The sequence below is a fragment of the Phyllostomus discolor genome, chromosome 9 (assembly GCF_004126475.2).
Source record: "Phyllostomus discolor isolate MPI-MPIP mPhyDis1 chromosome 9, mPhyDis1.pri.v3, whole genome shotgun sequence".
Lineage (NCBI taxonomy): Eukaryota > Metazoa > Chordata > Mammalia > Chiroptera > Phyllostomidae > Phyllostomus > Phyllostomus discolor.
The window spans coordinates 65,206,928-65,224,963 of NC_040911.2; the positions used below are offsets into that span (position 1 = coordinate 65,206,928).

General features: G+C 38.2%; 1 protein-coding gene and 1 pseudogene across 1 annotated transcript in view; one reads left to right on the plus strand and one right to left on the minus strand.

Moving 5' to 3' along the window:
• The window catches only part of CFAP61 (cilia and flagella associated protein 61), a 382,310-nt gene that overhangs the window by 363,114 nt on the left and 1,160 nt on the right, over positions 1–18,036 (minus strand). Inside the window, 1 exon segment of the mRNA XM_036009477.1 lies at positions 10,613–10,763. Within this exon segment, the coding sequence (XP_035865370.1) occupies positions 10,613–10,755 (143 nt within the window). The 5' untranslated portion in view covers positions 10,756–10,763.
• On the plus strand, positions 15,298–16,617 carry LOC114506059 (annotated as a pseudogene).

Sequence of the window (18,036 nt, forward strand, 5' to 3'; positions counted from 1 at the left end):
TGGGCCCACCAGCTGCCGCCTTGTGCACCCAGGGTCAGCCAGCCACCGCTTTTCTGCTGCGAGCCCTCTCCATTGTGGCGGCCCAACTCCGCCCCTCCTACTGGTCTGGATGAATGTGTCTACTTTAACTCCTTGGTTGTTGAACTTCCATACAGTTCACTTTTCTGTCTATGCTATTTGTTTTTTGTTTCTAAACTGTTGTTGTCCTTATTCTGGTTGTGTGAGGAGGCACAGTGTGTCTACCTAAGCCTCCATCTTGGCCGTAAGTCTGTATTCCTGCAGTTCTGATTGAATGCTTTTTCCTTCCTTGTGTTTCAAATTATTGACTTGATTCTCAGCATCATCTTCTCCACTATTGCTTCCCTGTAGATTTTTCATTATTTCATTTAGTATAACCTTCATTTCTTCCTTTTTGTTGATGCCATACTCAGTGAGTTCCTTGAGCATCCTGATTACCAGTGTTTTGAACTCTGCATCTGATCTGTTGGTTATTTGTTTCATTTAGTTAGTTTTCTGGGGTTTGTTCTGTTCTTTCATTTCTTTGTCTCCTCACTTTGGCAGCATCACTCTGTTTGTTTGTGTGTATTAGTTAGTGCTGCTTTTCTCCCTGTCTTAATAGCATGGCCTATTGTAGAAAATGCACTTGTACATTATGTGGGGCAGAGCCTTGGGCAACTGCCAAGGCAGGGCAACCCAATTCACTTCCTGTGGCTCTGTGTGAGGGAAGGCTCAGAGAGAGGACAATACTGCTTCTTGGCTTCTGGAGGTTTGCCCAGCACTCACCCCATTTCCAGTCACTTCACCCCCTTCCCATATGTGACTGGCACCCTTTCAACTGTTGCCCTGGTGGTTAATCCCAGAGTGGGTGAGTTTGCATACTTTCTAAGTACATGTGGGCCCTTTAAATGGACTCTTCTGATAATTTGGCCATTTCTTCCACAGCACCTACCCCCAACGGTTTTTCCAGCCAGAAGTTATGCAGATTTCTCTTCCTGGCGCTGGAACTCCAGGCTGTGGTCTGGCCTGAGGCTGGAATCACTTGTTTCCAAGGTATCCTTCCCAATTTTTATCCACTACAGGTGAATGTGGGACCACTGGTTCTACAACTGTGGCTGCCTCTCTGCACAACACCAGATCTCTGCACCTCTCCACCTGTCTCTGCAACTCTGTCTCACCTACCCATCTGGATGAATGTGGCTTCTTTAAATCCTTGATTGTCAAGACTTTCATGCAGTTTGATTTTCTAATGGCTCTGGGTGTTATTTGTTTTGAGTAGTTGTAATTCCTTCTGTGCTTTGGTAATGAGGTAAACCATGTCTACCTACACCTTCATCTTAACAGAGGTTGTTGACCCATATTATTTATAATGACATTTAAAATGTTTCAAACATATGGGTGTTTTATCTTTTTGTTACTGATTTCCAACTCCATTGCATTGTGGCCAAAGAATGTATAATGTCAACTACTGAAATTTCTTGAGACTGTTTTACAGACTAAAAGGAAGTCAATTTCTATATGTTTCCATGTATAATTGACAAGATTATGTATTCTCTAGTATTGGGTGCAATATTCTACGTTTGCCTATTAGATCACATTCTTTGTGTTTTTGTTGAAATCTTTTAAATCATAACTGATTTTGAGTTTATTTGATCTTCCATTTATTCAGAGAAGTATATTAAAATCTCCAATTATGATGGTGGATATGTCTATTTCATCTTTTGGTTCTATTAATTTTTGCTTTATTTTAGGACTGTGTTATTACACACATACTGGTTCAAAGCTGTGACACCTCTCTCATGATCTAAACCCTCTTCATCTGCTGTGATGTTTTTGCCCTAAAGTATATTTTGTATAATGTTTGTATAACAATACTAGGTTTTTCTAAATGAGATTTTGTCTGGCATATATATTTTTTCCCAGTACCTTGACTTACCTACATGCCTTTTTATCTTAGTTAGCTCTCATATATAAAATATGACTTTTTGTTTTGTTCTGTTTTCAGTCAATCTAGCGATCTTTATCATTTAACTAAAGATTTTTTTCCCAAATACATTGATTGTGATTACTGATACAGTTGAATTTTTTTCCTATCCTCCCATTATGTGATTCTCATGCCAACATTTTCTGTTTCTTTTTGTATTCTTCAGTCTTGTCTTCTCTTAGATTCAGGGTTTGTTTCATTTATTTTTTAAAATATATTTTATTGATTACGCTATTACAGTTGTCCCATTCCCCCCTTCACTCCCCTCACCCTGCACACCCTCTCCCAGACACATCCCCCCACTTTAGTTCATGTCCATGTGTCCTACTTATAAGTTCTTTAGCTTCTACATTTCCCATACTTCCTACCTATTTATCTACCTACCATCCATGCTACTTATTCTCGGTATTTTCCCCCCTCTCTCCTCCTCCCACTCCCCTATTGTTCACCCTCCATGTGATCTCTATTTCTGTGGTTCTATTCCTGTTCTAGTTTGTTTTTGTTTTAGGTGTGGTTGTTAATAACTGTGAGTTTGCTGTTATTTTACTGTCCATGTTTTTTATCTTCCTTTTCTTATATAAGTCCCTTTAACATTTCATATCATAAGAGCTTGGTGATGATGTACTCCTTTAACTTCACCTTATCAGAGAAGTGCTTTATCTGCCCTTCCATTCTAAATGAAAGCTTTGCTGGATAGAGCAATCTTGGATGTAGGTCCTTGCCTTCCATGACTTGGAATACTTCTTTCCAGCCCCTTCTTCCCTGCAAGGTCTGTTTTGATAAATCAGCTGACAGTCTGATGAGAACTCCTTTGTAGATGACTGTCCCCTTTTCTCTTGCTGCTTCTAGAATTCTCTCCTTCATTTTATTCTTAGGTAAGGTAATTATGAAGTTCCTTGGTGTGTTCCTCCTTGAGTCCACCTTTTTTGGAACTTCTCTGAGCTTCCTGGACTTCCTGAAGTCGATTTCCTTTGCCAGAATAGGAAAGTTCTACTTTATTATTTGTTCAAATAACTTTTCCATTTGTTGCTCTTCCTCTTCCCCTTCTGGTACCCCTATAATTCGGATGTTGGAACATTTAAAGATGTCCTGGAGGTTTCTAAGCTCTTCTAATTTTTTTTTGAATTCTTGTTTCTTCATTCTTTTCTGTTTGGTTGTTTCTTTCTTCCTTCTGGTCCACTCCATTAAGTCCAAGTTTCCCACCCATCACTATTGATTCCCTGTGCATTTTCCTTTATTTCACTTAGTGTAGCCTTCACTTTTTTAATCTAATTTGTGACTGATTCTGTGAGAATCCTGATTACCAGTGCTTTGAAGTGTGCATCTGACAGGTTTGCTATATCTTCGTCACTTAGACGAATACAAATACAAATTTGTTCTAGAGCTTTGATCTGTTCTTTCATTTGGGCCATTTTTTTGTCTCGACGTGCCTGTTACGTAGTGAGGGGCAAATACTTATGTGTTCACCAGGATGGGGCAACCCAGGTCGATGCATTCTGATGCTGTTTATGGGGGAGGGGTCCAAGAGGGAACAATGGTGCTTGCTCCAGTCTCTGCTGGATTTCAATCCCTTCCACTGCTTCCCCCAAGGAAACTGGGCCCTTCTGCTGCTGATTTCCATGTGGGTGGGCTTGTGTAAGTTCTAGGACCCTGTGGTTCTCTTTAATGAACTCTCCTGTAAGGCTTGGAGTTTCTTCTGGCACCTCAACACACACAGGTGTTTTCAATTGGTGTTTTGAGGCTTTATTTCCCTGAGCTGGGACCTTCGGCTGTGCTGTCTATTTTGTTCCCCAGTTTCAACTGGTTTATCTGAGTGCAAATGTGGGACTGCCTGCCAGACGCCTTGCATGCTGCGCCTGTCCACAATCTGCTGCCATTGCCTGTTGCCACCCTGCACCCAATGTCAGCCAGCCAATGCTTTTTTTGCTGTGACCCCTGTCTGCCCTGCCACCTGACTCCACCCCTCCTACCAGTCTGCATGAATGTGTCTATTTTAACTCCTTGGTTGTCTGACTTCCATACAGTTCAATTTTCTGTCAGTACTGGTTGTTTTTTTGTTTCTAAATCACTGTCCCTATTTTGGTTGTGTGAGGAGGCACAGTGTGTCTACCTATGCCTCCATCTTGGCCAGAAGTCCCAGATTCAGGGTTTGTTTTAAATTTCTTATTCCATCTCCCTCTATAAATCAGAAGTGATAATCTCAGTGCTTATCCTTTTAATGATTGTCCAGCCACATAACATATATTCCTAACAAAGTCTTTAACCTCTGCTCCAGTTACCACATGATGTGTAAAAATCAGTCAAGCTTAGTGGCTAAAAGTAATTTATTATTATCTCTCATGGTTCTTGGGTTGAGGGGGTCCAACTGAGCAGTCTTTGCTTGGGGTCTCTGAATGGGATAGCAGTCAAATTGTGGCCATGGTAGGAGTCACTTCAATGTCTTCAGTATCTAAAATGGCTCATTAACATGGCTAACAGTTGATGTTCATTTTCAGCTGGGAGCTCAGCTGAAGATGTCCACAAGAAGCACCTGCATGTAGCCACATGACTGGAGTGCTTAACAATAGGACATTTGGGTTCTGAGAAGGAGCATTTCAAGATGCTCATTGGAAGTTGCAAGACTTCTTAAGATCTGGATTTAAAATTACAGGGTATCACTTCTGCAGGTTTCTATTGGTTACACAGGGCCAGCCCTGATTTAGTGTGAGAAGGGCATATACAAAAATATAAAAGCAGGATATGTGGTTCACAGGAGAGAGGAAAGATGCCTTTGGGTATTAGCTACCACATCCTCCCCCTGAGTAACACAGGGCTGGCCAAAAAAAATCCATTACATTGTTCCATACAATGGCTCTAGTAGTGTTTAGTCCTCTTTAACTTCATTTGAAACTATTTTGTTAGATTGTATTGTTACAGCTGTCTTATCAGTGCGCATTAAGAGAAACTTATCAAAACTGGTAAAATTTTATGCAGCCATTTTAATATTGAAGATGAAAGAAGACATGTAACATTTTCAGTGTATTATGCTTTGTTATTTCAAGAAATGTAAAAATGCAACGGAAACATATAGAAAGATTTGTGCAGTGTATAAAGAAGGTGCTGTGACTGATCAAACATGTCAAAAGTGGTTTGCAAAAGTTTGTTGGTACTATCAACATTTTGGCCAGATTATTCTTTGCTGTGGAGCTGTCTTATGCATTGGAGGATGTTTAGCAACATCCCTGGCCTCCATCCACTAGATGCCAATAGCAGGAAATAGCCAACATACTCAAAATATCCAAATCAATAAAGTTATTGGTAAAAATGAAAACTATGTTTCATTTTACAGAAAAAAAATGTAATGGATTTTTTGGCCAACCCAATACCTTAATAGTCCATTCATTATAAACATGTGCCTTCCAGTTTATGTGCAACTGTCCTGAATTTTATCTAAGTCATTTATATCTCATAACTTATTTAGATTCAATTTTTATATTAAATTAGTTATTACTGTTATTACTTTATACCTAATTATATTTACCCACATATTTGCTCATATTTTTACTTTCCTTCTTCTATCTTGGGCTTTCCAGCAGAAATATTGTTCCTTCTGCCTATAGTATATTCTGAGGCATTTCCTTTATTCAGTCTATTGATAAACTAACTCACTTTTTGTCTGAAAATGCATTCATTTTCTCCTCGGTATTAAAAACTTGTTTCACTGTGTATATATCATTTAGGTTGATATCACTTTCCAAAATTAAAGATAGTCCACTATCGTCGTACTACCATAGTTGCTAGTGAGAAATTATCTGTTAATCCAATCTTCAGTACTTTGCAGATAATTTGTCTTTATTTTTTCTGATTATTTTTCAGATGTCTTTAGCTTTGATGTTTTGCTGTTTTATTACAATTTCCTTAGTTTTTGATTTCTCTGTGCATTCATCTCATTTAGGATTCACTGAGTTTTCTGGATCAAAGAATTGATGCTTTTAAACAATTCTGCAATGTTCTCAACCATTATCTCTCCAAATATTGAGTGTTCCACCTCATTATATGTCCTTCTGAAGTCTCTTAGTGTTTTTTTTTTATCCTCACCCCAGAACATGCTCACTTTTTTTTTAAGAGAGAGGGTAAGGAAGGGAGAGAGGGAGAGAAACATCAATGTGAGAAACCTTGCACTCACTCCAACCTGCAACCGAATCCACAACCTAGGCATGTGCTCTGACCAGGAATTCAACTGTCACAGGATGATGCTCCAACCAACTAAGCTATACTGGTCAGGGAAAAGTCTATTAGTCTTAGTTGTTAAATGGCCTACTCACAATTTTTTGTCCCATTGTGCTGAATTCTGGATAATTTATTGGTATTAATCATCACCTCACTACTTATGTCTTCAACTGTGTCTATTATGCTATTTGGCCCATCCACCAAACTTTTCATTTTGACTATGCAGGGGTTGGCAAAAGTAGGTTTACAGTTGTTCATATGGAAAAACAAACATGCAGGTTATGATTATTACAGTAGCTTTATTAACTCAAAAGAATAAACTGTCTTTCACAAACTCACAGCTATAAACCTACTAGTGTCCATCCTGTATTTTCATTTCAGATGATCTATTTGAATTTTTTCAAACCTCATTATTCATTTATATGATCTTTTAAGAGTTATCTTTTCACTTTAAACAGAGTAAGCAGGACTTTCGGCCAAGATGGAGGCATAGGTAGACACACTGTGCCTCCTTGCACAACCAAAAGAAGGATGACAACAAATTTTAAAACAAAAATCCAAAACTGACAGAAAATGGAACTGTATGGAAATCCAACAACCAAAGAGTTAAAGAAGAAACATGTATCCAGACCAGCAGGAGGCAGGGAGATGGGCAGCTGAGTGGAGAGGACTCGAGGCAAGGCAGTGGCTGGAGGACTGGGGCTGGCAAGGTGGTGCCTGGCAGAGCTGGTGGTCCCACATTCATGTGTAGATAAACCAGGAGAAACAACTAGGGAGCAAGACAGACTGCATAACCCAGGGTTCCAGTACAGGAAAATAAAGCCTCAAAACCTCTGACTATAGACATTTGTGGGGGGTGAGGTGGCAGGAGAAACTCCCAGCCTCAAGGAAGAGTTCGTTGGAGAGACCCACAGGGCCCTAGGATGTACACAAACGCACCCACCCAGGAATCAGCACCAGAAGGGCCAATTTGATTGTGGACAGCAGGGGAAATGACTGAAAACTGGCAGAGCTCAGGGCAAGCAGCACTGTTCCCTCTCAGACCCCTCTCCTACATACAGTGTCACAAGGCAGTGACGTGGGTTGCCTTGTCCTGGTGAACATCTAAGGCTCCACCCCTTATTATGTAACAGGTGCACTGAGACCCACCCCCCCCAAAAATGGCCCAAATGAAAGAACAGTTCAATGCTCCAGAAAAAATACAACTAAATGATGAAGAGACTGTCAACCTATCAGATGCACAGTTCAAAACACTGGTTATCAGGATGCTCCAGGAACTCACTGGGTACTTCAACAGCATAAAAAAGACACAAGGAGCAATGAAGGTTGCATTATGTGAAATAAAGAAAAGTCTACAGGGAACCAACAGTGATGAGAAGGAAACCAGGACTCAAATCAACAGTTTAGACCAAAGGAAGAAAGAAACACTCCACCAGAACAGAATGAAAAAAAAAAGAATTCAAAAAAATGAGGAGAGGCTTAGGTACCTCCAGGACATCTTTAAACATTCTACCATCCAAATCATAGGGGTGCCAAAAGAAGAAGTGGAAGAGCAAGAAATTGAAAACTTATTTGAAAAAATAATGAAGGGGAACTTCCCCAATCTGGCAAAGGAAATAGACTTTCAGGAAGTCCATGAAACTCAGGGAGTCCCAAAGAAGTTGGAACCAAGGAGGAACACACCAAGGCACATCATAATTACACTAGCCAAGATTAAAATTAAGGAGAGAATCCTAGAAACAAGAGAAAAGGAGACAGTTACCTACAAAGGAGTGCCTATAAAACTGTGAGCTGATTTCTCAAAAGAAACCTTGCAGGCAATAAGGGGATGGAAGGAAGTATTCCAAGTCATGAAACCCAAGGACCTCCATCCAAGATTACCCTAGCAAAGCTATCCCCCAGCAAAGCTATCATTTAGAAGGGAAGGGAAGATAAAGTGCTACCTACATAAGGTCAAGTTAAAGGAGTTCATCATCACCCAGCCATTATGATATGAAATGTTAAAGGGACTTACCTAAGAAAAAGAAGATCAAGAATATGAATAGTGAAATGACAACAAACTCACAGCTATTAACAACCAAATCTTAAAAAAAAAAAAAGAAAGAGAAAAACCAAACACTAAGCAAACAACCAGAACAGGAACAGAATCACAGAAATGGAGATCACATGGAGGGTTATTAGTGGGGAAGTAGGAAAGGGAGAGACGGGTAAAAGGTACAGAGAATAAGTGGCATATATGGTAGGTAAAAAATAGACAGGGGGAGGTTAAGAATAGTATAGGAAATGTAGAAGCCAAAGAACTTATATGTATGAGCCATGGACATGAACTAAAGTGTTAGGGAATGTGGGTGGGAGGGGGTGTGTAGGGCAGAGTGGAGTAAAGGGGGGGAAATGTGACAATAGCAATAGCATAATCAATAAGGTGTATATTTTAAAAAACTAGAAAGGCAAAAAAAAAAGGACCAGAACTTATTTAAGAGACTTATTTAAGATAAAGAAGATGATCAAAACTATGGACAATAAAATGGTAATAAATACTAAAAATATATAAACAAACATAGTAAACATAGTTATTTTACATTCTTTGTATCTGAAGCCTTTGAGAATCTGACTCTGATGGATATTTTGTTGTTGGTTCTCAATAATGGTGTATGTTTCTTTGTATATTTGTGTTTTTCTTTCTTTTTTTATTGTTGTTCAAGTACAGTTGTCTCCATTTTACCCCCACCACACATCCCCAACTCCAGCCATCCCCACTTCCAACCCTCAATCCTACCTGCCTTTGGCTTTGTCCATGTGTCCTTTATACATGTTCCTTGACATCCCTTCCCTCTTTCTCTCCCATTATCCCCTCCCACCTCCCCTCTGGTTACTGTCAGTTTGTTCTTAATTTCAATGTCTCTGGTTATATTTTGCTTGCTTGTTTGTTTTGTTGACTAGGTTCCACTTATAGGTGAGATCATATGGTTATATTAGTGATTTTTGACTGAGCTCATGTTCCTTGGAACTTATTCTGTATTATTTATCGTTTGAGTTGAAGATCTATCCCTTCTGACCTTACCTGTATTTATGTCAGCCAGTCTCTGGACATACATTGGTAAACTAACTGTTTTTGTTTGTCTGAAAATGCAGTCATTATTTGGAATGTTTTGAAGCTTTTGGGGACCACAGATATAATTAACATAGACATCAAGTCAATACATGCCTATGAATTCTTGGGGGAGGCTTCATTCCATGAGGAGGTTGAAACAGGCTAGTTTGCTCACTTTTACCTAGTGAGCTTACATCTCATTCATCTTTACAATGAATGACCCAGTTTTATGCAAAAGAATCTAATATTTCCATTCGTAGGTGGAAGAAATATTTGTATTTGTTCTTTGCAACACTGTCAAAACAGAAACATAGAGTTTCTAGAATATAGCAAAAATACTCAAGGAGGAAGTGTTATTGAGACCTGATATTCTCAAGTTTCTGATTTTATGCTGATAATCTCTGCACAGTCCTTAACATGTGTGTATCAACATATTGTTTCTATCCAGAGGACATCATTAAGGTATTTGATCTACCATAATGCCAAAAATCAAATTATTTCACTGGTATACACTTTAAAGTATTTTATCCATATTGTCCTACTGTTCTCCAACAAAATTGTGCCAATTTACATTATACTCATCAGTGAGCTGATCAGAAACTACATATTTTAATGTCTTAGGCTGGCCATAAATGTTTCAACTGTATTTAATATGAAGCTTTATGAAATCCAAAATATTCAGTTATTTATGTTCTTCAATAAAAATAATGAGGAAAGATTATAGGATATTTATACTCTGGTATCCAAAAGAGCAAAAGAGGGAGGAAAAAAGGTTTTTTAAAAAGATCTATGCATATTTTGAAATTTAGAAGAACATTTTAATAGCAGTGGATAAGTGCATGTCTAGACTTTGTCACTTACTAACTGCTTGACCTTGATAGGCCTCTATTTTCTCATCTTTAAGATGAACATATATGGCTACCTCACAGAAGCATCAGAGTATTAAATAAGATGATGTTGGCAAAGCAGAGCCTGATAGAAAATGAATTCTTAAAACTGGTAGCTAACATTATTAACTTGCCCCGCGTGACTCTACTAGTGGATGGGGCAGTCAAGATTTGAACCCAAGTTTGCTTGAATCCAAAACCCCTGAGAAACCCTTCCAACTTGTATATTGTTACAGAACCTAGAGAATGGTTGTTACCAAAGATCTTCTGCTCAGTAGGGCAGATTTTCTTGCTGCCCATTTCTTCTCCATAAGCCAGATATTCTTGCTGTCCTTTTGTTCTCCATAAGCCCCATGGGGACAAAGGAGTGAGGGAGTGGATTTCCATCCCAATGTGTGATAAAACTGATAAAAAATAGTTAAGCTTACTTAGCTACGTACTTACAGAAGATAGATGATATTAAGCCTCCCAAACAGCTTCTGGGTAAATTTTCTAATGAGATTTTGGATACAATAAATATCCTGTGACTCTGTTCTTCGGCAATAAACAACTTCTACCTTTCCTCTTGGAGAAGTGAGTATTGACATTTTTTATCCTGTCCCAAAAAGAGAGAAAACAGCTTACTGTTAATCTGAGATGACAAAGCCAGTCCAGTTATATTCCTTTAAAAATTGACCATTAATTCAATTTCCATATGGCAGAATGAACATAGTATTAGGTCTCTGGTGGGACACATTTTCCCTTGGGGGTAGGTTGTGACAGCTGTCACCGCAAACCAGGTAACATGTTTCTCTCCTGGAGAGTGCTGTTTCTGTCTAGAAATTTTTGCACCCATATTGTTTCCAACAAAGTTGCTTTAAAGTATTCTAACAGTATGCTTGAAAAACATTGAAAGGAATTATTTACTGATTCAGAGTCCTCTTATATTTAATTAGTCACCAATGAATATGGTCAAGAGTTACAGAGGAATACTGACAGCAGCTGCCCAGATCCCAAATAAAGTTCCTGGAGTCCTGAAGGGCAGCAGTCCTGAGAGACAGTCTGAGACAAAACACTCCTTAGTCAAACAAATGTAGGAATGCTACTTGCAATAGCAGTCCTGATGGACCATCATGTCCATTAAAATCTTTGAGAAGTTCCTTAAGAAAGTATCTGCTTTCTTTGTATAGCCAAGACTTTCTCATGCCTTTTCTGAGGAAAATCTCAAATGACCACAACTGTGGAGTGCCTAATTTTCAGAAAGACACTTTGGAGAATGCTCTTAACAGGAACAATAGGTCACAAAATGATTTCAATCTCCCTCTCCGTCTGTTGTTCCTTATCCTCTTTACTCCCTCTCTTCCTTCCTTTTTCTCCTTTCCCTTTTCCTAGGGAAAAACATTTTATTATATACCAGCCAATAAGCTCAAAAACAGGCAAATTAATATTTTATCATGATACTGACTATAAGAACAGTTTGGAACATCTCCCCATCCTGGAAGGCTGCCTTCTTCCCCAATTTGCCCCTCCAAAGGTAACTATTATTCTGACTTCTATCTCATAGGTGATCTTTGCCAGTTGTTAAACATCACATAAATGGAATAATACAGTGTGTATAGTTCTCTTTCAAAACATGGATCTTTTTTGGCTTGTTATTTACCTATATTCTTGCAGAACTTTCATTTTGTGAAAGTTACAAAAAATTCAAGCACCACAGGAGCATGAGACAGCACTGGACTGAGCTGCTTCCTTGTCAGATGAGGAAACTGATGGTGAAATGACTTGCCTCAGGACACACATTTGTTCTGAACCTTGGGCATCTCCTTCCAGCCCAGACCCCTGCCACTCCCACCTGTTCAAGTGACCTGCAGGGTGGCTTTGTGGTGAAAAGCCCTCCAACTTCCCAGTCCACTGGTGTTCAGATTAACTTAAGCTCAACTGCTCTTAACCATAAACCTATAGATGTTAAGGGTGCGAAATGCAGAGTAATGCAGGGGGACTTGTGAAGTTGTCAGATGGCCACCAGAAATGTCATCCAATGGACTTTGTCTTGGTGAACTCACACCACCTTCAATTTTGCAGGCTACAGAGGGGTTTCATCAGCATACCCAAAGCAAATCCATCTCAGAAATGGCCGTACATTGTCCAAGCTCACAAAAAAGGAAAGAACAAGTAAAAAATGCCAATTTATTCACTTACAAAGTGAAAAGTCAACAGCAAGGAAGTCCAGATGTTTCTGTAGCCCAGACAGTTATCAAATATGTCACATGGGCTAAATACAAATCTTATTTCCTCCTCTCAACAGGATAGGAGGGAACCATTTCTTCACCTGCCATGTGCTATGTGGCCACTGTCTTGCAACTTTGGTGTCAGGATGACTGCAGTGAAATGGGGACCTCAGGTTAGTCTTCCTCCAGCCAAATGTTGCCTTGTGGAAATGTGGGCTCAGAATGGCAGGTCTTCACATTTTGCAGAAGAAAAGCTTTATATTTATATAACACCTACAAAATTTGAAATATTGGCTCAAATTTTTTTCACACTTTGCTGATTAAATAAACATTTCTTTAAGCTGGTTTAGCTTCTACTCCTGCTATGGCAGAGTCACCCATGCACTCTCTGTCTTTGTAGACCAACTACATGGAAAGCCCAGCTATCAGAAGGTGGCTTACATGGGGCCATGGTCAAGGGCACAGTATGTGGAATCAGAGTACCAGAGAGGAGAACTAGCTTCTATCCCTTACTAGCTGTGACCTTGAGCAAGTCACCTAATTTTTGGGTGACACCTTCACAGTTTTTCTAGATTTCTCTACATTGTTGATGACCACAGGGTCAATCAATCCCCTTTGCAATAGACACTTTCTTTCCTGGATAAATGAACACAATTTTAATCAAGTTGTAGTCAAGTTTTGATGACCTGCTAGCATTTCCTTTCTAAGAAGGCTTTAAACATAGCCCAGCTACAAAGAGTTGATTTCATGTTATAACTCCAATGTCAATCTTTCTTAGCATTTAATTTTTAAAATTATTTTTAATTACACAGCAGTGCATTATAATGCATTCTTCATTATACCTTCTCAATGCACAATATGTTCTCATTGCAAAGAAAACCAGAAGGCTCAAATCTGGTCTATTTTATTGTGGTAAAATACACACAACATAAAACTTCTCATTTTAACCATTTTTAAGTGTACAGTTCAGTGGCATTAAATACATTCACATTGTTACCCAATTATCACCATTATCCACAACCAGAACTTTTTATTTGAAATCCTGTTTTGAAACCATTGATCCCAATCCAAGTTCCCTCTTTCTTGGGTTTGTATAATTTCAGACAATCTTTTCTATTTAGGGAAACCAGCCACATATCCTACATGCTGGATGGGCACAATAGCCATCAGTGAGAGAATCATTGAAGGGTATCTCACCTAAAGCCTTTCTCACTCCCAATCTTGTGAAAGCATTAACAAGCAATAAAATGACAGTATTGTTTCAAAGGAGACAGTCAGAACCTGGGGGACTATCATCTGAGCAATTAAATACCCAGTTATGTTTTCCACATCCCCTGTGAATGTGAAATTACATACTTCCTACTGACATGGCATAAATACAGACAATAAATTTTCACATTTGTAAATATCCTTTACTTTCTTTCAGTAGAAACACACTTTAATAATGTCTAGACTCCAATTCAAGATAGCCATAAATATTGCCATTTCTGGGTTTGGTTTTAACTAAAATCAAAATTTGAAAGAGACAGCCTATTTGTAAAACATTATATAATAAGCTAATGCTATCAACAGGTAAAAATTCTGAATAAAATAAAACATGAAAGTATAATTAGAGAGCTGAACTTGAACAAAAGAAAACAAAAAAAAATAAGGAAGAAAGAGGACAAGCAAGGAGCACCCTCCACCCAGATAGCAATGACTTTACATCTAATGGCTCAGGAAGTGATCAGATCCGATCACACACTATGGGACAGAGTTTTAACATTCCGTGACGATAGTATGGGCCTCATTCAAAACAGAGAACTGAAACTAAAACCATACATACAAATTGGACTTTGGTGGAGTGACTTTTCAGTGAATGATGGGACTAGAAAAATTAAACCCACTAGCCCAAAAAAAGTGGCTGGAAGTTTTCTCTGCCCATAGCTCTAGGTAGAAAACAAAACAAAACAAAACAAAACAAAAATGCTTGTGAGGAGTCCAAATTCCAGACCAAAGTGGGTGTGGAATCCCAATCCACACTACCGGTATAGTATGGAGATCCCCACAAACTTCAGATAAGACTCTGAATGTGACTATAAAACAAGTGTTTGCAATTATTAGAAATATAGAAAGAAAAATAAAAGACATGAGAAAAGGTAACTATACAAAAGAAAAGAAATTTCAAAAATGGAAAATATGGTCATTAAAATTTAAACTAATTAGATGGGTTAAAAAAGACAAGATTGAAGAGAATCAATGAACTGGAAGACATTTATAAAGGAAGCATATGCAAATAAGCACAAAGAAATAGGAAAATAAAATGCAATTAAAAGACATTAAGGCAGAATGAAAAAAATTTTCATCATAATGATTCCAAAAAGAACAAGTGAAAGGCTGAAATAATAGCTAATGATTTTTTTGAATTGGTGAAAGACATGATTCTTCAGTTCTGAGCAGGAAAACAAAAATAAATCCTAAATATATAGTAGTACAACTACAAAACTCCAAAGATAAAGAGAAAATCTGAAAGTAACCAGATAAAAGACAGACTGCCTTTGAAAGAATAATAATTACACTAAGAGAGTATATTTCTCATCAGCAACAATAGAAGTCAGTAGTACAGAGGATGGTATACTTCTGTGAAGGGCCGATGATAAATCTTTTAGGCTTTTTGAGCCACATGTTCTTTGTGCAACTACTCAACTCTGCAACTATAACAAATTAACAAACAGAGACAATATGAACGCAAGTGAGTATGGCTGTATTCCAATAAAATTTTACTTATGGACACTGAAGTTTGATGTTACAAAAACAGATAATGAGCTGAATTTGGCCTATGGGCTATAGTTTCCCAATATCAGAATAGTATTTTTAAAACATAAAGGAAAAAATAATCATTAACCTAGAATTCTATACCTAACTAAACAATCGTTTTAAAAAAATAAAGGTGAAGTAAACACAATTTCACCCCTTCCACACAGTCACACCAAGTTAGCAATTTTAGCCACACCTGACACCTCCCACCACTTCCCAGCCAAGGGCCCTACAAAGTGTAGGCAGGATCCAAGCATTCTGCATATCAAAGAAATGTGCTTCATGAAGAAGCAGGTGGAGGCATGGGAGGTAAAACACCACCTGCTACTCATAAAACCAAATCAGAAGAAAATAAGGAGGGAAAAAATAACAACGTGGAGGAAGACATAAAAATAGACTAACCATCCTGAGGAAAGTGATCTAGAAATAATTGACAGTGAGAGTGTGACTGAAGCAGACACTGATGCCCCTCAGTTAATGGGAGATGAAAATGTAGAGATAACCAAGGAGATGATGGATCAGTCAAACAATAAAAAACTGGCTACCACTGATGCCCCATAAATGATGATGAACTTCAGAAAGCCATTGATTTGCTCACAGATGCCATCACGCTGAATTCTCACTTGGCCATTCTGTATACCAAGAGAGCCTGTGTCTTCATCAAATTACAGAAGCCAAATGCTGCCATCAGAGATTGTGACAGAGCTATTGGAGTAAATCCTGACTCAGCTCAGCCTTAGAAATGGTGAGGGAAAGCACTCAGACTTCTGAGCCATTGGGAAGCAGCCCATGATCTTGCCCTTGCATGTAAATTGAGTATGAAGATGCTAGTGCAGTGCTGAAAGAAGTTTAACTGAGGACCCAGAACATTGCGAAAGTATGAGCAGAAACATGAAGAGTGAGAGATTAAAGAATGAATGTAAAGGGTTAAGAAGGCTCAGGAAGAACATGAGAGAGCTCAGAGGGGGGAAGAAGCCAGATGACAGCCAGGAGCTCAGTATGGCTCTCTTCCAGGTGGCTTTCCTGGGGGAATGCCTGGAATGGGAGGAGGTATGCCTGGAATGGCAGGAATGCTTGGGATCAGTGAAATTCTCAGTGATCCAGAGGTTCTTGCAGCCATGCAGGGTCTAGAAGTTATGGTGGCCCTCCAGGATGTGGCTCAGAAGCCAGGAAATATGTCAAAATATCAGAACAGCCTAAAGGTTATGAGTATAATCAGTACATTGTCAGCCAAATTTGGAGGTCAAGCATAATGCCTTTCTGAGAGATAAAGCCCTTGCTGAAGGAAAAGCAATTTGGATCACCATTGGATGTCACAATAATACAAACCAGTGTACCTCTGACCTTCTCATTAAGAAAGGTGGGGTGCATTGAAGAAAATCCCTCCCTCTCTACCTCAAATGCAGCTGTAACACTTTGCAGTGGTTTTCCATTATGGGTTCAGACAATGTTTTCTTATTATAAAGGAATTATAAAGTTTGAACACTTTTAAATCTTAAAAATATTTAAAAACAAATTTAAAAGGTGTTTTAAACCCTACATTTTTCTTTACTAAAAAAAAAAGACAATTTCATACAAAAACTAAAAGAAATTTCCAAAGAACCTGGTTAAAAGAATAAAGATGTGTATCAGGAAGAATAAAATTAAAATCAGAAAGGAGTGGAATACAAGAAGAAATGCTGAGGAGAAAAAAGGTAAACATGCAGGTATATGAGGGGGAACCCAAAATCCCCCCAGAATTATCTTCTGAAGGGTGGGCCTCTTGTAGTACAGGTTTCCCCCACCAGATGAGTGTTATACGAACCCATCTGTATCAGTCTACCAGCCGGCTTTGTGTGAGAGGCTGCATTCAGTTCAGTGAATTTTTTTAAGACTCTTTCAACATGTTTGCCCATTTATGATGGATGACTTACAAGCATACTGTCTACATGGCACTGAGTGTTCAGTAGTTTTTGGCCAAAAACAGCATGACCCCCATGCCCACCCTCCCTTTTCACCTGATCTCACCCTGAGCAACATTTTTTGTTTCCCCAGGTTAAAAATGTCCTCAAAGGGAAACACTTTGCCGATGTGAAGAGGTTAAACAAAAAACAGCAGAAGCACTAAAAGGCATCAAAATCAACAAGTTCAAAAACTGTTTTGAGCAGTGGAAAAAAACACCTTGATAGGTATATTGCATCAAATGGAGAGTAATCTGAAGATAACTGAAGTTTAAACATGTAAAAATAAATACACACTTTTAATAATGAAATTCCACTTGGGGGGGTTCCCCCTTGTATCTAAAACAAATAAGAATTTATGACAAAAAGTAATGATGATAAATTTTTGCTTAAAAAACAAAAGCTGAATTGAATAACCAGACAACAAAAACTTGTGAGGTAGAAGTAAAGCCTTCTGGGTGTTTGTATCTTTGAGAGGAGGCTAGAGATGATTAACTGTAAACTTTGTTAAATCAATTATGCATAATTACAAACTTAAAAAACTATTTAAAGGAAACATTTTTATTTTAATTGTTTATTTGTTTATTTTGTTAGGTGATTTTCTCTTCATAGTTATATAAAATCTAATTCAACTTATTTAAAATTTGAAAAGTGAGCTAAAATATTAATTAATAACATAGATGGTACAGAGCTATGGCAAATATTTTCTTATATGTTACAAATGTCTTCACTTTGGAAAATCAAAATAAATTTTTTTGAAAGCATATCTGCAAATAAAATATATGAATATATTTTTTTCCAAACACCAAAAGAGACTTGCAACAGTCAAAATTCTCTTAACCAATGAGCCACAATACATGAAAAGACAGGGAGGAACCTTAAATGCATATTAATAAGTGAGAGAAGCCAATCTGAAAAGGTTGTT